Consider the following 24789-nt stretch of genomic DNA (forward strand, 5'->3'; position numbering starts at 1 on the left):
AGTAAAATAAAATATATTTTTTACATTTCTGACAGTCATCAGACATCACTTGAATCCAGTGTTACTAACTGGAAATTTTCTTTAAGTCCAGGATCAGACGTGGAATTTTGGTGCAATTTTTTTAGCCAAACACAGGAGTGGATACAAAAAGGAAATGAGATGAATCGATCTTTTATTTACATCTTTCCTTCCTTTTGGATCTTTTGGCTTTGGTTCCAAAAACAGAATGTGTAAATCCAGCCTTAGGGCCTGTTCACATCAGCGATCGCTTTGCGTTCAGGGGTTTCCGTCGGGTGAACCCCGCACCGGAAAGTGAAACCACAGCTTCCGTTTCAGTCACCATTGATATCAATGGTGACGGAAACATCGCTAATAGTTTCCGTTCAACACCATTCCGGCAGATTTCCGTTGGAATCAATAGCGCAGTCGACTCCGCTATGGATTCCGTCATTAAAACGGAATCCTGCCGGAATAGTGACGAACGGAAACAGATATCAATAGTGACTGAAACGGAAGCGGTGGTTTCACTTTCCGTTGCGGGGTTCACCCAACGGAAACCTCAGACAGAACCCCGGAACGGAAAGCGAACGGTGATGTGAACAGGCCCTAAGGGTATGTTCAGTTTTTTCCCCGGCAGAAAATTCTGCTTCAAAATTCCGTCGAACATATAGTAGTGTTATTGGCACTGCCTGTGGAAGGAGAAAACTAGGTTGAGCGAGAGGAGAGAAACTAAATCAAACTAAAATAATAAAATTAGGTCATGTCTGCCTCTTACGGACACTAGGCTAAAAACTGATTTAGCCAGTGTGAGGGAAGGGCATAGCCTGCTTGGCAGAGCAAAGATTTTTCATACCTAGCGTCAGCCTCCTACCCAGGGTGCTGTAACACCAACGATATAAAACGAAAAAAAACCAAAAAAAACTGTCTTCCTTCATATTTACATTTTAGGCATTTATTTTATTTTATGGCAGGGAGCAGCAATGGGGCAAAAGGGGCATCATTTGTTTTGAGAAAACACTATTGGAATCCAACAACATACCTTTGCTTTGTTTCGGTCCCTTTCTGAGCAGCAACAGATTTCTTATCCACAGGACGGCAGCACTTCGAGGAGGTAGACTGGAACGATCGGAACAAAGGTAACACGAGATAGAGGGGTCTGTACTGGCTGTAAAAGATTAGGATTATCCATGATTATAACTGTAGAACAGATCAAATATAAAATGAGAGAAAATACTTGATCATACATGAACAAAGTTCAGTTTATTATTTAAAACAGGCAGTGTATAAATATAGTTTAGGACTCCTCATTGACTTTGGCCTGGCCCCAACACACGGTGGAACTTGCGCAATGCGCCTCCTAACTGATGGCCTGCTGCAGCGAAATGTGTGTTGGAGAGCCAGGGCACTCAGCTATTCCCAGCGTTAAGTTTTAACTCGTACTTCAGCTAGTATTTTTCCTTAAAAATAATGTAACTTCACATCACATAGTTCTACTGTAAATAGTTTTGCATATTGGGTGCTGCTATATACTAATTTAGGAAAGACCATTTCTGTTTTGCAGACCGAACACACAAATAGTGGCTTCCATGTGCTATTTTTTTTTTGGGGTGGACGGGACTCATACACTAGACTGGGTGAGACGGACCGCAAATACGGACAAGAATAGGACTTGTTCTATCATTTGCGGAACGGACACACGAACCTGAAAAAATATATAAAAGAAACATAGGTGTGCATGGCCCCATAGAAATAAATGGATCGGAATCCGCAAAACACATAGGACACTGAAGAAAACAACGATCGTGTGCATGAGCCCTTATAGAGAGGCTGCCTGTCGTTCCAAATGTACTTTTACCAATTAATTTATTAACTACTATGTCTGTTCGCTCTGTTTTTACTTTTTGACCCGTCTACATTAGTTTTAAATTAATTTTCAAACTTTGTATAAACGTTTAGTCTGGATTCACACTGGACAGAAATGCTGCAGAATTTGTGCGGAAAGTCACACGGCAAAACGGTGGCAGAAATGTAAGGGTCAGCCTCGTGTTTCTGCCATTGATTCGCTTTCAAATCCAGCGCGGATGTTTGAGGGAACAATCCTCCATGTGAACTTACTGTAGATCTACCAACTGTGAACCTGTGCCCTTATCCCAACTGGGCAGTAAAACAGAACATACCTCTTTACTAATTGGGATCACGTCATTGGCTCCATGATTTCTTTACAAGAGGAGCAAAGTCATGTCAACCAGCCAAAAGTCGGCCAAACTGTTGTACATGTAGCATACAATCTACACTTTCACATGTACCTGGATAGTGTTGCATATTCTATTTTTTTTATTATTTTTTTTATAGGAAGTTGAAATAAAAAGGGAATTTCATATCGAGATGGAGTTGGTCTTTAGATCTGTCTGGTAACAATCTCCTTAAAGGGAACCTGTCACCAGCATTTCGCCTATTAACCCAGCAATACCTGGCGGTAGTGGGTGAAAAATAATTTCTATATAACCTAGAATTGTCTTCTTAGTCGGCTCCGTAGCTTTCGTATTCAGTTTAGTGTTCCCACACGTATGCTAATGAGCATAAAAGAGTCAGATCTTCGTTTAAAAAGAGTCAAATCTTCGTTTGAAAAGTCATATCTTCATTCCTCAAGTCTTTCCGGGTTTACCCGTCTCCTTACTTTTGATTGACCGCTCCTCGCCTTCCCACAGCACATAATATCCCGAGCTTGTGCATTGATGTACTCTTCTGGTGTGTGTTCACAAAGGGACACCGGATTATTACGATAAAAGGCGCAAAATGTTTGCAGACCGTTATTTACAGTCGGAGGAGGAGTTTAGGAGAGCGGATAACGGCAATGAACTTTTGATAGCAGAGTCCAGTGAGGAATAGGTAAAGTTCAATAAGTGAAATGCTGGTGACAGGATCCCTTTAAACATTACAAGTTATTGATTTTATAGTGAGTACAGATACTACAGTGAAATGGCATAGAAAGCACCTCAATGGACAGAAACTTTTAGGAATTAGCACAACACACCAGCTGCTGTCTTCCACCTTGATAAATGGACTCTTCAGTTTCTGTGCTAGAAATAGAAAAAACATAATTCAGTCAAAGGGGTTGGTTATTTTCCCCCATGAAAAATTTAATTAAAAAAAAATATAAAAAACATTTTAAAAAAAAACAAAAAAAAAACAAATACTCACCTTTCACTTTCTGTCGTGCTGGACGTTTTGCCTGTACAAAAAGTGGATAACGTAAGCTTGGTCTAAATTTTTAGGGTTTCCCTTTTACAAATCACAGCAAAAACAATGATCCCTGTACATATATTACGTAATGTTTTGTTCAGAGCATTGTTCCATTTGTTGGTGGACTTTCCCCCTCCCATTTGCTTTACATTAAAGAGGCTCTGTTACCAGATTATAAGTGCCCTGTCCCCTACATAATCTGATTGGCGCTGTAATGTAGATAACAGTGGCTTTTATTTGGAAAAAATATCATTTTTGAGCCAGTTATGAGCAATTTTAGATTTATGCTAAGGAGTTTAACCCCATCCCGCATTTTCACGTACATGCACGTCGGGGGAACGCAGCCTGTTCTCGCATTCCCACGTGCATGTACGTGATGGAGATCGCGCGGGCACAGACGCTGTGGCCGCGCGATCGCCGCGGGAGCCCGGCTGTGACTAACAGCTTGGCTCCCGCTGCAACTGTCGAGATTGAAGAAATCTTCAATCTCAGCCATTTAACCCATTAAATGCCGCAGTCAATAGCGACCGCGGCATTTAAATCTATTGACAGAGGGAGGGAGCTCCCTCTGTCACCCATCGGCGGCCCGCGATTGCAATCTCAGGCTGCCAACGGGTTGCCATGGCAGCCGGGTGTCTAACAAAGACCCCCAGGCCTGCCCTGGCTGTATGCCTATTATGCCGTGCCAGAGGCATGGCATAATAGGCAATAAAGCTTTGGTATACTAAGTATACCAAAGTATTATATATGCGATCAGCAGATCGCATAGTGAAGTCCCCTGGTGGGACTAAAAAATAAATAAATAAATAAATAAAATGTAAATCAGTTAAATAAAGTTTGTGAAAAAAATAAATAAAAAAATTACAGTCAAAATCAAATCAAACTACTTTTAATTGCCCAAAAAGTGGTTTTATTTAGGAAAAGTGTCAAAACAAACATACACATATGGTATCCCCGCGATCGGAACAACCTGACCAATAAAATGAACACATTGATTAAACCGCCGGATGAACGGCGTCCAAAAAAAACAAAACTGCAAAATTCTCTTTTCTCCCATTCCCCCCATAAAAAATTAAATAAAAGTTAATCTATAAGTCCTATGTACCCCAAAATAGTACTAATGAAAACTACACATACACCCGCAAAAATGAAGCCCACATACGAAAAAATAAAAAAAAATTACGGCTCTTGGAATGCGGCGATGCAAAAACAAGTAATTTTTTATTAACCCCTTCCCGACATGCGCCGTACATGTACGGCGCTGTCGGGAGGTGCTTCCCGCAAAGCGCCGTACATGTACGGCGCAGTGATTGTGCGGGCTCAGAAGCAGAGCCGGCACCATCACCGCGGGGTGACAGCTGTATTATACAGCTGGCACCCTCCTGTAACTGCCAGGACCGGAGCTATTCTCCGATCCGGCAGATTAACCCCTCAGATGCTGCGCTCAATAGACCGCAGCATCTGATAGGTTTTCACCCGATCGGCAACCCAGTGATGCAATCGCTGGGTTGCTGTGGCAATCGGCCGCCAGAAAATGGCGTCCGAGTCTGCCTTGTACAGGAGCCCATGAGGACCCGCCTTCGGCGAGTCCTCATAGGCTTGCTGTCAGTGAATAACTGACAGCGCTAATACACTGCACTTCGTATGTAGTGCAGTGTATTAGAGTAGCGATCGGGGCATCAGGCCCTCATGTCCCGTAGTGGGACAAGTCAGAAAAGTAAAAAAAAGATAATAAAAATGTGGTAAAACAATAAAAAACACACACATTTCAAATAAAAATAAAGCTAAACTGACTTTTTTCCCATAGTAAGTCTTTTATTATGGGAAAAACCGTAAAAATTAAAAACGATACATAATTGGTATCGCCGCGTCCGTAACGACCCAAACTACAAAACTATTATGTAATTTATCCCGCACTGTGAACGCCGTAAAAAAAAAAAACATGAAAAACGCCAGAATCTTTGTTTTTAGGTCACATTTCCTTCCAAAAAATGCTATAAAAAAAGTGATCAAAAAGTCACATTTACTCCAAAATAGTACTAATAAAAACTACAATCCGTCCCGCAAAAAATAATCCCTGACACCGTTTCGTGCACGCAAAAATAAAAAAAGCTATGGGTCTTAGAATATGGTGACACAGAAAACAAATGATTTTATAAAAAAAGTGATTTTATTGTGCAAAAGCCTCAATACATAAAAAAAACTATATAAATTTGGTATCGCCGTAATCGTATCGACCCGCAGAATAAAGCGAACATGTAATTTAGGGCGCACTGTGGATGCCGATAAAAAAAACAATAAAAAAAGATTCCAGAATTGCTTGTTTTTGGTAATTTCCTTTACCAAAAAATGAAATAAAAAGTGATCAAAAAGTCGTATGTGTTCTAAAATGATACCAATAAAATCTACAGCCCGTCTCGCAAAAAACAAGCCCGCACACCGCCCAATCAACTGAAAAATAAAAAAAGTTACGGCACTAGTAATGCGGTGATGAAAAAACATCTCAATGCGCAGGCCGGAGGGGAACATTCCTGCAGTTTCAGGACCCTAGTATTTAGGAACTAGGATAGGGAAGGGACATCGCACATCCGCTGGAAGCGAGGGCGCCCGTATTATACCAGCGCAAAACTTTCCCAGCAATATTTCCCAAACTACGAAGGAGAAAAAGTCCCCAAAAGCTGCAGAGCGTTACAAAAGGGGGATAAGAAAGAAAACTGTTTATCAGTGTGACACCGGCCTGCGCATAACGGATCGCTTCACATCGTAACACACACCTATGAATAATTGTATTATTTACCCCATTATTATACCCTCTTATTATGCCCTGATGGACTCCGCACAGATTACATATACCCCTGATATACTCCGCACAGATTACATATGCCACCACATTATAAACGGAAATACCAGCAAAACCCCAAACAGAACTGTTACCAAGCAAAATCCATGCTCAAAATGGCAGTCTTTCCCTTCTTAGCCCTACAGTGTGCCCAAACAGCAATTTATGGCCACAAGTAAGGCATTACCATACCCGGGAGAACCCGCTTAACAATTTATAGGGTAAGATTCTCTAGGGGCACAACATCTTGAGCGGTGAATGGGCAGATCAGTGGAAAAATTGCAATTTTCACTTTGCACCATCCACTGCGTATTCATTTCTGAAAAACACCTGTGATGTCTAAATTCTCACTACACCCCTTGATAAATGCCTTTAGGGGTGTAGTTTCTAAAACGGGGTCACTTTTGTTTGGTACATGAGGGGTTTTGCAAATGCAACATGGCGTCCGCAAACCATTCCAGCAAAATCTACGCTCCAAAAGATAAATACCGCTCCTTTACTTCTGAATGCTCCCATATACGTAAACAGCTGATTATAAACACATATGGGGTGTTACCGTACTCGGGAGAAATTACTTTACAAATGTTGGGGTGCTTTTTCTTCTCTATTCCTTGTAAAAATGAAAAATGTTGATCTAAAACGACATCTTGTTGGAAAAAAAAAATATTTTTCATTTTCATAGCTTAATTCTAATTAATTCAGCAAAAAACCTTTGGGATCAAAATTTTCACTATACCCCTAGATGATTCCTCAGGGGTGCAGTTTCCCAAATGGAGTCACTTTTGGGGTGTTTCCACTGTACTAGTACTACAGGGGCTCAGCAAATGTGACATGGCGCCCAGACACTATCCAAAATCCAAATGGTGCTCCTTCCATTCTGAGCCCTACTAATTTTATGGTGCTTTTTCTCCTTCAGTCCTTGTGGAAATGAAAAAAAATTAGCTAAACCTACATTTTATTTGAAAAAATGTAGATTTTCATTTTCACAGCCTAATTCCAAAAATTTCTGCAAAAAACCTGTGGGGTCAAAATGCTCACTATACCCCTAGATAATTTCCTCAAGGGGTATAGTTTCCAAAATGGGGTCACTTGTTGGGGGTTTCCACTGTTTTGTCACCTTAGGGGCTTTGCAAATGTGACATGGCCTCCGTAAACCATTCCTGCTAAATTTGAGCTCCAAGAGCCAAATGGCGCTCTTTCCCTTCTAAGCCCTGCCGTGTGTCCAAACAACCGTTTATTACCACATGTGGGGTATTGTTTTACTCGGGAGAAATTTCTTTACAAATTTTATGGTGCTTTTTCTCCTTTAGTCCTTGTGGAAATGTAAAAAAATTAGCTAAACCTACATTTTATTTGAAAAAATTTAGATTTTCATTTTCATGGCCTAGTTCCAAAAATGTTTGCAAAAAAACTGGCCGGTCAAAATGCTTGCTACACCCCTAGATAAATTCGTCGAGGGGTGTAGTTTCCCAAATGGGGTCACTTTTGGGGGGTTTCCACTGTTTTAGTTCCACAAGACCTGTTCAAAGCTGACATGGTGCCTAAAATATATTCTAATAAAAAGGAGACCCAAAATCCACCAGGTGCTCCTTTGCTTCTGAGGCCGGTGCTTCAGTCCAGTAGCACGCTACGGCCACATGTGGGATATTTCCTAAAACTGCAGAACCTGGGCAATAAATATTGAGTTGCATTTCTTGGGTAAAACATTCTGTGGTACAAAAAAAATGGATTCAAAATGAATTTCTGGAAAAAAATAATGAACTTTGTAAATTTCACCTCTACTTTGCCTTAATTCCTGTGCAATGTCTAAAGGGTTAAGAAACTTTCTAAATGCTGTTTTGAATACTTTGAGGGGTGCAGTTTTTAAAATGGGGTGACTTATTGGGGGTTTCTAATATCCAAGGACCTCAAAGCCACTTCACAACTGAACTGGCCCCTGTAAAAATATCATTTTGAAATTTTCTTGGAAATGTGAGAAATTGCTGCTAAAGTTCTAAGCCTTGTAACGTCCTAGAAAAATAAAATGATGTTCAAAAAACGATGCCAATCTAAAGTAGACATATGGGGGATGTTTGTTAGCAACATTTTTGTGTGGTATAACTGCCTGTCTTACAAACAGATACATTTAAATTGAGAAAAATGCAAATTTTTGCAATTTTTCGCTAAATTTTGGTGTTTTTCACAATTAAATACTGAATGTATCGGGCAAATTTTGCCAGTAACATAAAGTCCAATGTGTCACGAGAAAACAATCTCAGAATCACTTGGATAGGTAAAAGCATTCCGGAGTTATTACCATATAAAGTGAAACATGTCAGATTTGAAAAATGAGGCTCTGTCAGGAAGGTCAAAAGTGGCCAAAGAGGGAAGGGGTTAAAGGCTTTTTATTGTGCAAACGTAGGAAAACATAAAACCTTTACATATTTGGTATCCCCGTAATCGTGCCGACCCATAGAATAAAAGTTAACATGTTATTTACGCTGCATGGTAAACGGCGTAAATTTATAACGTGAAAATCAATGCTGGAATAGCTGCTTATTTTCAATTCTCTCCTAAAATAAAGTTAATCAATATATTATAAGCATCTAAAAATGGTACAATTAAAAAACACAACTCGTCCCGCAAAAAAACAAGCCCTCATATGGCTATGTCGACGGAATAAAAAAAAATAAAAAAAGTTACGACTCTTGGAACGTGAAAAAACAAAAAATAATCCTTGGTCATTAACGTGCAAAATGGCCTGGTCATTAAGGGGTTAATAGACAACTAGGCGTGTTTTTTCTTTTTACCAACTGGGCGTTGTGGAGAGAAGTGTATGACGCTGACCAATCAGTGACTAAATCAGCGTCATACACTTCTCATTGTTCCAGCCCAGCTTCTTTCACTGCACAATCACGCTGGAGCATTCGCTTTGCTGCTCGATTCCATGTCTTAGCGACTGACAGATACAGCCGAGCGGTGTACTTGGCCAGCTTAGTTAGTCCCATAGACATTGAACGGAGCAGAGGATGGTCGAACGCTACTCCATTCGAACTACAGTGGTAGTCCGAGCGACGGAGCCCCCAGCGATCAGACACATCACATATCCTGAGGAGATAAATGTTAATTCTCGGAATACTCCTTTAATAATTAATTTTACTGCCACTGTAGAAACTAAATACAAAAGAAATGAAGTACTTACTACTGGCTTCGAAGGAGCATTGGGTTTTTCAGATTTCTTTAGTTTCTTCACCTGTTGCCAAGATTTTTTCTTTTGATTTATATAGATTTTTGCATCTGTAAAATACACACAGAAGTGTCAAATTAAAATGTAATTTTGAAGTTTGATGTGATCTTTTTAGTGGAGCAATTTAAAAAATATAATGTCATCTTTGTTTATTTTCATCACAAGATTTCCAAACCTGTTATTTCCTCAGATTAGAAATAAGAGGACTGGGAGGTGTATCACAGTCATTATCTCCACGATAATTGGACAATGTAAACAAAGAGATCGAACAATTCACGATTTTGACTGTTCGTCAAACTCTATAAACGCAACTTGTAGCGATATTTATAAATAGGCTCGGCAATAGCTGTCACTAAGCATCAATAAACTTATGGGGATCATCATGACAGATGTGTCAGTCTGATCTACGCCAACGACTTTTAAAACCACCGATACAAGTCTCCCGGTTACGTTACAACAATGAGGTCATCTACAACTAGCAGATCATGTGTTTATCACCAACAAGTTTGCGCGTATTTCCGTCCTTCAGACAATTGGTACAGAAACTCATCTTCCTTACCATCCAAATGTAAAATTCGAACTCCCCAGTTCAATGCATTGGCCAGTATGCTGTTTTTTGGAAGAAATTCCTGTTAATAAGAAATTAAACTTAGCCAATTCAATTGCTATTGGCAGAAGAGAAGTATTGAAACATTTTCAGATTCACAAAGTGAAAAATATATTATTCTTAAAGAAAAAAAATAAATAAAAAGTTGCTACTGGCTCACCTGTTGTTTTATCACTTTTTTGAGTAATGATTTCCCTCTGCTCACATCTTCCTGTAAACAGAATGTCATTAGAAGATCAATCTAAAGTTATCGATTTGTGAAAATACAAAACTGATGCTATCACATGCTCACATAAAGGTGTACGATATTAGAAATAGATTGCAGGTTCTCCTCCAGAAACCGTGCCACTATGGTCCATGTCTCATCAGCATGTGGTTTAAAATAACCAAAGCAGATCCACAAAGGACTTACCTTTTCTGGTTTCTTACTAGGGCCTCCATCCTGGCAGCCTCTATGGCCGCTTGGTCGAGCAGAACTAGTTCCTGAATTGTGGGCAGGCTCAGGACTTGGCATGCAACACGAGTATTTCAACGACTTTGTACACTTTGCTTCCTTTTTATTGGTGATTAGACAACTTATTTCTTTACTAAGAAATCCTTCAACAGTCTAAAACGATTGCAGAAAGACACAATTAACAATTTGTATTATTTATACCTACTTATTAGATTTGCGCTGCGCAGCCTAAAGCTGGCCATATATGTTAGAAAAAGGTCAGCCATTACTACGAACTTCATCAATATCAACCAACTATCCAGCGTGTATGATTTTCAGAAGGGGCCGTGGCACCTATGCGAGTGTTGGATATTACAGGCCATCAACTGTCCGCATACACGTGGTGGCGAACGAGGGGGGGGAGGGGGGTACTTACATACCGCAAAACACGCAGGCGTGATGGAGCAACTAAAACGCACTACATATTAGCTGTTAGCAGGACGCCATCTCCCCTGACTACCGCAAAAACCATGCACACTCGTCACGGCTTACATGCTAAACATGATCCAGCGCTGCCCACAAAGTAGTACAAGCTGTGAGCCTCAAGCCCGGGGCAGTGGGGAATTTAATGCTCATGCTATATTTATCTCAGATAATTGCCTACATTGTGACAAACCCCCAGCGGAGAACAGGACTGGCTCAAGATGGGTATACAGCTTCACCAAGAATGTTTTCACTTACTACCAGCAAGCAGAGATTTTGAAAATATCATTACACATTAAGCTTTGGGATACAATAACATTTTTGAATATTGTCGTCTCCTCAAGGCCACATCTCTGCATTTGGCCCAGGATTCAGTCAAATAAAGGGTAAATAAAAATTTTTGTCATGGAAGATTTGATCGGTGTGAGTCACCAAAACAAAGCGGCAGAAGTGCTTGGATGAGCGCTGTGCCGCTTAGTTTCTAACCAGCTTTCCTTGAAATGGTGTACGGGCTCAATAGAAAGTCTTTACGTTCAAACACTGCTCAGTTCGGCTGTCCGCGGAAAGCAGATCAGAAACGAAGCGGCACGGCGATTACCCGAGCATTTTTGCCACTTTGTATTAGCGAGCGGTGGAGTTATCAGTGCTCGGATCAAAGCTTCTGACGCATAACTAGTTTTCTTTAAAAGTTTGGTTACACTTTAAATTCGATACAAGAACTTGATCCACAACCTGGTAACACTACAATGATCACTGCAGATTAATCCTCACTAGATTGGAAAATATTGTCCTGGAAAAATGTTTATTTCGATTTTTCTCTCCATATAATTCTGTTATTCCTGTGTTGGGCTCATGGTATATAAATGTATATACTAGCTTTTCATCACGTACAAGCAGAACATGACGTTAAGGTGCTCACACCTACCCCTCCCAAATCCTTGATGTCTTTTTCCAGTTTTTCAGCTACCAGTCTTGAGGCAATGTCCAGGTAAAACACTCTCCCAGCAAAAGGCTTTGGTGTTGGACCTTTGTCTGGAAGTTTTTTCGTCGTCGGCTCCTCTGCTTTCATTTTCACTCCTCTCCCCTGTGTTCCTCCTTCTTCCCAACACAGAAAAATAAGTTATCAATGACATGTATGGTAGTTTTTTTTTAACTTGCTTTCTTAAGCTCACAGCAAAAAGCGGTAAAATGACAGTGGTACAAATAAACTAGATACGAACAGTACATTTGTTACACGTGTGGCTATACAAGGTCAGAGGACAATTATTTATCACATGGAAAGGCATATAGATGTGTAGGGGTCTGACATACACCGCAATAACATACCTCAGAAGCTACACCCAGAATTATAAAGCAACAAAAAAAAACACAAAGCATTACAACATGAGGAAACGGGAGCGAACCAAAGACCTCAATGACTTTGGAGGAAACAGTGTCAATAAAGAGGGACAGTGATCGTGGAACGATGTTACACATTTGCTGGGGTTGTCCTCATATCCAAACTTTCTGGGTTAAGGTGGTGGCCCTTATTAAAAAGAGAATGGGAAGAGAGATACCCAACACTCCAGCTGTACTGCCACTTCCCATGGTACCAGGTTCCATTACAGCCAACGTAAGGCATTTGATTAGCTTTCTTTTAATAGCAGCTAGAACGGTTATTCCACGTCTTTGGAAATCGGAGAGAACTCCCTCAATACAGGAGAGGTTTCAGGAGGTTCTTCGTTTGCAGAGGATGGAAGAGGCAGTAGGACAATTGCTATGCAAATAGGTCTACTTACATGGTTTGGCAGGTCTGGACAGATTTCTGTTCTTCTGATGAGTATTTTTCTTATTTATGATTGGACTGGGGGGACGTTGGACTGCTTTGGGCAATTCTGGCAGGGTCAGTTCTCACATGACATGATTTTTTCAGCCATAGTGCTCTATTTGTATTTCTACTCCTCATACACACTCACCTCAACTTGGGCTTATATACCTCTTCTTGCCAGCTTCTTGAGCTAAATACCTTCTGAATGTATGTCGGTTTTCGGCCACCTTGGTACGAATATTTATCTCTATATTGATATGCCATTAGAATGGTTCTGTTTATTTGTTTTCCCGACTGCAGGTTTTTTTCTGGTCACTTCCAGCATGTCACCTCTATACATTCTGTGATTGCTTAATTAGGACAGCGGGTATGGAGACTCATCTGCTAACTCTGAGATATTCTTTCTAATATATTTATTTTCTATTGACTTCCTGTTCATTATTGATTATTTGTCCTACTGCGTCAGGGAATATACGTTATCTCTTTGGATGTACAGTGGTTACTATTATTGCTTTCCTCTAAACCCAGCTTTCCACCGCATGTATTAATACATATAGGTAATCACTTGCACATATACTCACTGCTCCTTTGCATCTTGGATCCAATGTTCACAACATTTACTTTGGGTATTGAAGGTGGTGGCAGCTAAAGAATGTAAATGGTTAAGACGGTCAGTTTTTATAATAAACAATAGTAAGTAGTTACACGCAAACTGCCCAAGATTTTATTATAAAAGACCAGAAAATAGTTGCACAACAAGGAATAACCTTCCCCAACATTGAGCTGGTCATCAGGAGTCCGGCTGCACCCGCTTATCACTGAGGTAGCTGCTGACGTGTTAACATTGCACCGGCCTACATGGCACCCTTTTAAAGGGGTTATCCACTACCAGACAACTGATGACCTATACACCGGAGAAGTCATCAGTATATGATCTGTGGTGGTCTGACACCCGGACCCCACACCGATCATCTGTTTCGGCTGTCTCCGGGCACCGGACATCCATGCCGAAAGCACCGGAATAGCGGCCGAGCTGCAGCACCGCTCCTATTCAAGTCAATAGGAGTAGAGCTGCAGTAACCCAGCACGGCTACTACGCAGTGTCTGGAGCCATCTGCTTCAGGTTCCATACTGTGCAATGACATCTGGTGCCCGCAAGCAGCCGATCGGTGCAGGGTCCGGGTGTCAGACCCGCACTGATATAATGAGGACCTCTCCGGTGGATAGGCAATCAGTTGTCCGATAGTAAACAACCCCTTTAAGCCAATGGAAAACCCCTTTAAAGCTAAATTCACACCACATTTGGTAAGTACGGTCACGTATTTGCTGACTCTTGACATACACAAATAACAAAGCCGTATTCCCCCCATACCCATATATTTTATGAAAGTAGACTTAAGGGTATGATCACACGGGACAGGTTTGTGGCGGGTTTTCCCGTAATGGATTTCAATGCAGAAAACCTGCAGCGTAGTAGAGTAGGAGGAGAGCAGACGTGTCGCTATGGCAAGGACAGAGAGGGAAGTATTGATTTGATGTTATTTTATGATCGGTTTTCCGAAGCGGTGAGTCCAGATGAAAATCTGCACCACAATTTGGCGTGGTCAGAATTCCCTGCCAGTTAGAAGTCGGATAGGCTGCATACTTTTTTGCAGCGTAGCCGACCTGTGTAAACATAACCCTAAGGCTACACGAGCGTGTTCGGTCCGTGATATACGGACCGTATGTCGACAGTATTCCCCGGACCGAACACAGTGCAGGGAGGAACGCTACTAGCACCATAGTTATGTACGATGACAGAAGTCCCTGCCTCGCTGCAGGAAAAACTGTCCTGTACCGCGGGGAGGCAGGGACACTTAGCGTCATAGATAACCATGATGCTAGGAGCCGGCTCCCTGTACTGTGTTCGGTCCGGGAAATGCGGCCGACACGCGGACTGTATATAAGGGACTGAACATGCTCGTGTGTGTGGGACGCCTAACACATTGTAAAAATGCCACCCAGCACTTTACACTTCTAGGCGCCTTCATGGAATTTCACATTAAAATTGTGTATAAGATCATGATTGTGGATAAAAGTCTGATCCAAGTACAGCCGGAGTCACACAACACCCCCATGAGTGCACGATGTCAGGAGGCTATACATCATGTCCACTGAACCAGCTATCAGTGTTTAGTGCATGCCGGATAACACAAAAATATACAGCACCACATGTGCTGACCAGCAGAAATAGATATTCTAAGCGATTTATACCCCGGAGGACGCTCCCCTGGATTTGCAGGGGCGCCGAAACGCGTTGGGAATTAGTATTGCATATCTTTGACAGAACAGACCATTGAAATATATGTTTAAAGAGGCTCTGTCACCAGATTTTCAAACCCCTATCTCCTATTGCAGCAGATCGGCGCTGCAATGTAGATTACAGTAACGTTTTTTTTTTCTTCAAAAACAAGCATTTTTAGCCAAGTTATGACCATTTTTAGATTTATGCAAATGAGCCTTTCTTAAGTACAACTGGGCGTGTTTAAAGTTATGTACAAGTGGGCGTGTCTTGTGTTCGTTACATCTGGGCGTTTTTACTTGTTTTACTAGCTGGGCGTTGTGAATAGAAGTGTATGATGCTGACGAATCAGAATCATCCACTTCTCTTCGTTACCACCCAGCTTCTGGCCGTGCACAGACACACAGCGTGTTCTCCAGAGATCACGCTGTGACGTCACTCACTTCCTCACACAGGAACTTCATCGCGTCGGATGAGCGAGAACACGCTGTGTGTCTGAACTGCCAGAAGCTGGGTGGTAACGAAGAGAAGTGGATGATGCTGTATTTTTTAATAGCACCATTTTGAGGTACATTTTATTTATTGATTAACTTTTATTAACTTTTTGGGGGGGGGATAGAAAAAAAATCTGAAATTTTGCCACTTTTTTGCGTCCTAAAATCGACGCCGTTTACCGTGTGATATAAATAACACAATAACTTTATTCAGCGGGTTGTTACGATTGCAACGATACCAAATTTGTATAGTTTTTGTATGTTTTACTACTTTTACACAGTAAAAACGCTTTTTTTTCAAAATTATTTGTTTATGTGTCTCCATGTTTGAAGAGCCGTAACGGTTTTAATTTTTCGCCGATGCAGTTGTATGAGGGCTTTTTTTTTTTTGCGGGAAGACTTGTAGTTTTTATTGGTACCATTTTGGAGTAGATGCGACTTTTTGATCACTTTTTAATCACATTTTTTTTTAAAGTCAGGATTCACAGAAAACAGCAATTTTTCCATCTTTTTTTATTAAATTTTTTACGGCGTTCACCGTGCGGGTTAAATAATGTAATAGATTTATAGTCGGGGTCGTTACGGACGCGGCGATACCAAATGTGTAACTTTTTTACTTTATTTTGGTTTTTTAATACTAAAGCAGTTTGTAAGGGGAAAAAGTGGGTTTAATTAACTTTATTAAACTTTTTTTTTTACTTTTTTACTAGTCCCACTAGGGGACTATAATATGCGATTCTGCGATCGCTATTATAATACACTGCAATACTTCTGTATTGCAGTGTATTATGCCTGTCCGTTTAAAACGGAGAGGCATCTGCTAGGTCATGCCTCCGGCATGATCTAGCAGGCATTCACTAGGCAGACCTGGGGGCCTTTATTAGGCCCCCGGCTGCCATTGGAGACACAGACACTCGGCGATGTTATCGCCGGGTGTCGGTGGGAGAGAGAGGGAGCTCCCTCCCTCTCTCCAAAACCACTCAGATGCGGTGCTCGCTATTGAGCACCGCATCTGAGGGGTTAAACGGGTGAGATCGATACTTATATCGATCTGACCCGGTAGAGCAGGGACGCTCCCAGCCCTCAGCTGCCTCTGACAGTTCCCTGCTCTGTTTACTTATTCCGATGCCGCGACGTAAAAAGTCTATGGCATCGGAATAAGGCCCGTTAGTGACCGACGTAGAAACACGATGGGGCGGTCACTAACGGGTTAAAGCCTCTTTTGGAGTGTTGTGACACACACTTGCTATCAGTGTATCTGAAGACACTTCAATAAAGGCAATACTTGCGTATCGCTCTGGCAAATAGATCAGTAGTTTAGTTTACTACTCCTGTGCGGCGCTGCATTGGCTTATGAAGCTTAGTCAATCCTTAATCACCATATGCCGGACACTCCAATCAGGACCTATGATCTGTGCTGCCTCTGCTTGTACTCAGAATATTTGGCATTAGTGCCCTTTTTAAAATACCATTAAAACAATTTGTAAACGTTTTGACAAGCAGTAAAATATTTATCAATAATTCAAACGTATATCTACTACACTAGTATTGGCATTCAATTATACATCATGTCGACATGCACATACAACTTCATATAATCACCAGAACCAAGGAGACCGAAAGCCTCTGATCCAGAAGCCGGGAAACATCCGGGTCACTAAATGGCCTGATTAGGTGATAGGAATGAAAAAGATCCCCCTAAGCCCCCGCTCACACAGAGTTTTTTTTTTACGTTGTTGTGGACGCAGAAACCGCACCAAAATACATCCAAAAACGGCACCCATTGTTTTTAATGGTAGGCGGAGCTTTTTTTCCCCCCCAGAAGCAGAAAAAAAAAAACTCACGGGAAGAAGTAGTGTCATGCCCTCTATTCTGGCGTTTCCGTCTCTGACCTCCCATTGACATCAATGGGAGGAAGAGAAAAGAGATTTCTGCAACTCTTTTTTGCCTGCGGTGCTTAATGGCTGTGGCTAAAAAACACATCAGAGAGAGTGCAGGCAGGTCAAAACCTCCTGAAGGAATTTTGAGGCAGATTTTTTCCCCCTGTAAAAAAAAAGTGTGTGAACAGGGTCTAAATGTGACAGATATGAGGGCGCACAGCTCTGATTGGTAAGAGGGGGTGATAACATGAAGTACCCCCCCTGGGGTCACTGGAGGCTGTCCAGGGGGGGGGGGGGATAGTGACCTTTCTTCCTGCTCTCACTTGCAGCTCCTCCCTCTTCTACTAAGACACAGAACCAATGAGTAACCCCCAACAAGTGCTGTGCCCCGGATACTGCTCCTAGAATCACTCGAAAGCTCAGTCTATAGCAGGATTTCACACTTATATTCAAGTGGTGGCAGTGACGACACATTATATACGTCCTCGGCGGGGACGCGGCTGGTAGATGTTGGGATCCTGCAGCCTTAATGGCATTAAAAAAAAAAAAAAAAAAAAAAGCGTAACCGACTGCACAATACAAGCGTATATAAAAAAAAACAAAAAAAAAAAACGATTCCGCCGGCTGCAGTTATCTAATGGCAGACGTATGTAACTGTATAAGGTTAGAGGTGGATACATCTGTCTTTACATTCATGACAATTGTCACCCAACACCACCTAGTCCAAGCTGTCCCCATAGTGACCTGTAACCTCCAGGTCATAACTCACCCGCTGAGGTAGAACTACAACTCCGAGCCTGCCCTATCAAAACGAGTGCACTGTAACACCACAGAGGGCCTCCATATATTATCTGATGGGAGTCAGGTCCTCTACTCATCACTTATAAATCCAATAGGAGACAGGTCTAAACTACAAGGACTCCATATTCACACCCCCTGCACCCCTTTATCTGAGGGCAGGCCCCAACATAGACTCAGCTGTCTCCCGCTCCATTCGTGGCCCCGGCTTCACTTCTCAACACTCACCGGGCGCCCGCTCTGACCCACCGCCTGGCGGCACTCCGGTTTCCCGGTCGAATCAAGGCGCTGCGCCAGCTCTATTGCTTTTGCGGTGACACCGGGATTTGATTTCTTCGCGGATTTCCCGCCTCTCCCCGAGACTCCGCCCCCTCATTCCGAGTAAACATCGCCGTGACGTCGTGCAGCAGATTCCACAAATCTATCTCATGTACCGCTCACTAACCCGAGGGGAAACTAAAATAATAATAAATATAAATACATAATAAATAGATAACGGTAGATATATATACCACAGATACAGTATATAGAATGTTTATACTCACTATACACATATATATTACACTACAGATATATTACACATATTACACACTACACATATATATTACACACTACACATATTACACACTATACATATATATTACACACTATACATATATATTACACACTATACACATATTACACACTATACATATATATTACACATATTACACACTATACATATATTACACACTATACATATATATTACACACTACACATATTACACACTATACATATATATTACACACTATACATATATATTACACACTATACACATATTACACACTATACATATATATTACACATATTACACACTACACATATTACACACTATACATATATATTACACATATTACACACTATACATATATTACACACTATACATATATATTACACACTATACATATATTACACACTATACATATATATTACACACTATACATATATTACACACTATACATATATATTACACACTATACACATATTACACACTATACATATATATTACACATATTACACACTACACATATTACACACTATACATATATATTACACATATTACACACTATACATATATTACACACTATACATATATATTACACACTATACATATATTACACACTATACATATATATTACACACTATACATATATTACACACTATACATATATATTACACACTATACATATATTACACACTATACACATATATTACACACTACACATATTACACACTATACATATATATTACACACTATACATATATTACACACTATACATATATATTACACACTATACATATATTACACACTATACATATATATTACACACTATACATATATTACACACTATACATATATATTACACACTATACACATATTACACACTATACATATATATTACACACTACACATATTACACACTATACATATATATTACACACTACACATATCACACACTATACATATATATTACACACTATACATATATTACACACTATACATATATATTACACACTATACATATATTACACACTATACATATATATTACACACTATACATATATTACACACTATACATATATATTACACACTACACATATTACACACTATACATATATATTACACACTATACACATATTACACACTACACACATTACACATTATACATATATTACACACTACACATATTACACACTATACATATATATTACACACTATACATATATTACACACTACACACATTACACACTATACATATATTACACACTACACACATTACACACTATACATATATTACACACTACACATATTACACACTATACATATATATTACACACTATACACATATTACACACTACACACATTACACACTATACATATATATTACACACTATACACATATTACACACTACACACATTACACACTATACATATATATTACACACTACACATATTACACACTATACATATATTACACACTACACACATTACACACTATACATATATTACACACTACACACATTACACACTATACATATATTACACACTACACATATTACACACTATACATATATATTACACACTACACACATTACACACTATACATATATATTACACACTATACACATATTACACACTATACATATATATTACACACTACACACATTACACACTACACACATTACACACTATACATATATTACACACTACACATATTACACACTATACATATATATTACACACTATACATATATTACACACTACACACATTACACACTACACATATTACACACTATACATATATATTACACACTATACACATATTACACACTACACACATTACACACTATACATATATTACACACTACACACATTACACACTATACATATATTACACACTACACATATTACACACTATACATATATATTACACACTACACACATTACACACTATACATATATATTACACACTATACACATATTACACACTATACATATATATTACACACTACACACATTACACACTATACACATATATTACACACTATACACATATTACACACTATACATATATATTACACACTACACATATTACACACTATACATATATATTACACACTATACACATATTACACACTATACATATATATTACACACTACACACATTACACACTATACACATATATTACACACTATACACATATTACACACTATACACATATATTACACACTATACACACATTATACACTATACACATATATATTACACACTACACACATTATACACTATACACATATATTACACACTATACACATATTACACACTATACATATATATTACACACTACACATATTACACACTATACATATATATTACACACTATACACATATTACACACTATACATATATATTACACACTACACACATTACACACTATACACATATATTACACACTATACACATATTACACACTATACACATATATTACACACTATACACATATTACACACTATACACATATTACACACTATACACATATATTACACACTATACATAAATATTACACACTACACACATTACACACTATACATATATATTACACACTATACACATATATTACACACTATACATAAATATTACACACTACACATATTACACACTATACATATATATTACACACTACACACATTACACACTATACATATATATTACACACTATACACATATATTACACACTATACATAAATATTACACACTACACATATTACACACTACACATATATATTACACACTACACACATTACACACTATACATATATATTACACACTATACACATATTACACACTATACACATATATTACACACTATACACATATTACACACTATACACATATTACACACTATATATATATTACACACTATACATAAATATTACACACTACACATATTACACACTATACATATATATTACACACTATACATATATATTACACACTATACACATATATTACACACTATACACATATTACACACTATACACATATTACACACTATACATATATATTACACACTATACATAAATATTACACACTACACATATTACACACTATACATATATATTACACACTATACACATATTACACACTATACATATATATTACACACTATACACACATTACACACTATACATATATATTACACACTATACACACATTACACACTATACATATATATTACACACTATACACATATTACACACTATACATATATATTACACACTACACATATTACACACTATACATATATTACACACTATACACACATTACACACTATACATATATATTACACACTATACACATATTACACACTATACATATATATTACACATATTACACACTATACACATATTACACACTATACATATATTACACACTATACATATATATTACACACTATACATATATATTACACACTACACACATTACACACTATACACATATATTACACACTATACACATATTACACACTATACATATATATTACACACTATACACACATTACACACTACATATATATTACACACTATACACATATTACACACTATACATATATATTACACATATTACACACTATATATATTACACACTATACATATATTACACACTATACATATATATTACACACTATACATATATATTACACACTACACACATTACACACTATACACATATATTACACACTATACACATATTACACACTATACACATATATATTACACACTATACACATATATTACACACTATACATAAATATTACACACTACACATATTATACACTATACACATATTACACACTATACATATATATTACACACTATACATATATATTACACACTATACACATATTACACACTATACATATATATTACACATATTACACACTATATATATTACACACTATACACATATTACACACTATACATATATATTACACACTATACACATATTACACACTACATATATTACACACTATACACATATTACACACTATATATATTACACACTATACATATATTACACACTATACATATATATTACACACTACACACATTACACACTATACATATATATTACACACTATACATATATATTACACACTATACATATATATTACACACTACACACATTACACACTATACATATATATTACACACTATACACATATTACACACTATACATATATATTACACACTACACATATTACACACTATACATATATATTACACACTATACACATATTACACACTATACATATATATTACACACTACACACATTACACACTATACACATATATTACACACTATACACATATTACACACTATACATATATATTACACACTACACATATTACACACTATACATATATATTACACACTATACACATATTACACACTATACATATATATTACACACTACACACATTACACACTATACACATATATTACACACTATACACATATTACACACTATACACATATATTACACACTATACACACATTATACACTATACACATATATATTACACACTACACACATTATACACTATACACATATATTACACACTATACACATATTACACACTATACACATATTACACACTATACACATATATTACACACTATACATAAATATTACACACTACACATATTACACACTATACATATATATTACACACTATACACATATATTACACACTATACATAAATATTACACACTACACATATTACACACTATACATATATATTACACACTATACACATATATATTACACACTACACACATTACACACTATACATATATATTACACACTATACACATATTACACACTATACATATATATTACACACTATACACATATTACACACTATACACATATATTACACACTATACACATATTACACACTATACACATATTACACACTATATATATATTACACACTATACATAAATATTACACACTACACATATTACACACTATACATATATATTACACACTATACATATATATTACACACTATACACATATATTACACACTATACACATATTACACACTATACACATATTACACACTATACATATATATTACACACTATACATAAATATTACACACTACACATATATATTACACACTATACACATATTACACACTATACATATATATTACACACTATACACATATTACACACTATACATATATATTACACACTATACACACATTACACACTATACATATATATTACACACTATACACATATTACACACTATACATATATATTACACACTACACATATTACACACTATACATATATATTACACACTATACACATATATTACACACTATACACACATTACACACTATACATATATATTACACACTACACATATTACACACTATACATATATATTACACACTATACATATATATTACACACTATACACACATTACACACTATACATATATATTACACACTATACACATATTACACACTATACATATATATTACACACTATATATATTACACACTATACATATATATTACACACTATACATATATATTACACACTACACACATTACACACTATACACATATATTACACACTATACACATATTACACACTATACATATATATTACACACTATACACATATTACACACTATACATATATATTACACATATTACACGCTATATATATTACACACTATACACATATTACACACTATACATATATTACACACTATACATATATATTACACACTACACACATTACACACTATACACATATATTACACACTATACACATATTACACACTATACACATATATTACACACTATACATAAATATTACACACTACACATATTATACACTATACACATATTACACACTATACATATATATTACACACTATACATATATATTACACACTATACACATATTACACACTATACATATATATTACACATATTACACACTATATATATTACACACTATACACATATTACACACTATACATATATATTACACACTATACACATATTACACACTACATATATTACACACTATACATATATTACACACTATACATATATATT

The 24789-nt window shown here is 37.5% G+C and overlaps 2 protein-coding genes across 9 annotated transcripts in view; one reads left to right on the forward strand and one right to left on the reverse strand.

The window, feature by feature from the left end:
- Positions 1 to 24789, forward strand: part of SLC25A40 (solute carrier family 25 member 40) — a 67384-nt gene that overhangs the window by 16002 nt on the left and 26593 nt on the right. The gene's annotated exons all lie outside the window — the stretch shown is intronic.
- The window catches only part of DBF4 (DBF4-CDC7 kinase regulatory subunit), a 34637-nt gene that overhangs the window by 4690 nt on the left and 5158 nt on the right, over positions 1 to 24789 (reverse strand). The window contains exons 2-11 of one of the 7 annotated variants that reach the window (XM_075827632.1): positions 18320 to 18547; positions 13220 to 13283; positions 11757 to 11926; positions 10328 to 10522; positions 10076 to 10126; positions 9868 to 9937; positions 9264 to 9358; positions 3202 to 3232; positions 2996 to 3080; positions 1040 to 1165 (exon numbers count right to left, since the gene is read on the reverse strand). In XM_075827632.1, coding sequence (XP_075683747.1) covers positions 1040 to 1165; positions 2996 to 3080; positions 3202 to 3232; positions 9264 to 9358; positions 9868 to 9937; positions 10076 to 10126; positions 10328 to 10522; positions 11757 to 11926; positions 13220 to 13232 — 836 coding nt within the window. In that variant the 5' untranslated portion in view covers positions 13233 to 13283; positions 18320 to 18547. Of the gene's footprint in view, positions 1 to 1039; positions 1166 to 2995; positions 3081 to 3201; positions 3233 to 9263; positions 9359 to 9867; positions 9938 to 10075; positions 10127 to 10327; positions 10523 to 11756; positions 11930 to 13219; positions 13284 to 18062; positions 18279 to 18319; positions 18548 to 24789 lie in introns of those variants that run through there. The other 6 variants (XM_075827630.1, XM_075827633.1, XM_075827631.1 and 3 more) reach the window with 6 other exon arrangements.

The sequence above is a fragment of the Rhinoderma darwinii genome, chromosome 5 (genome assembly GCF_050947455.1).
Source record: "Rhinoderma darwinii isolate aRhiDar2 chromosome 5, aRhiDar2.hap1, whole genome shotgun sequence".
Classification (NCBI taxonomy): Eukaryota; Metazoa; Chordata; class Amphibia; order Anura; family Rhinodermatidae; genus Rhinoderma; species Rhinoderma darwinii.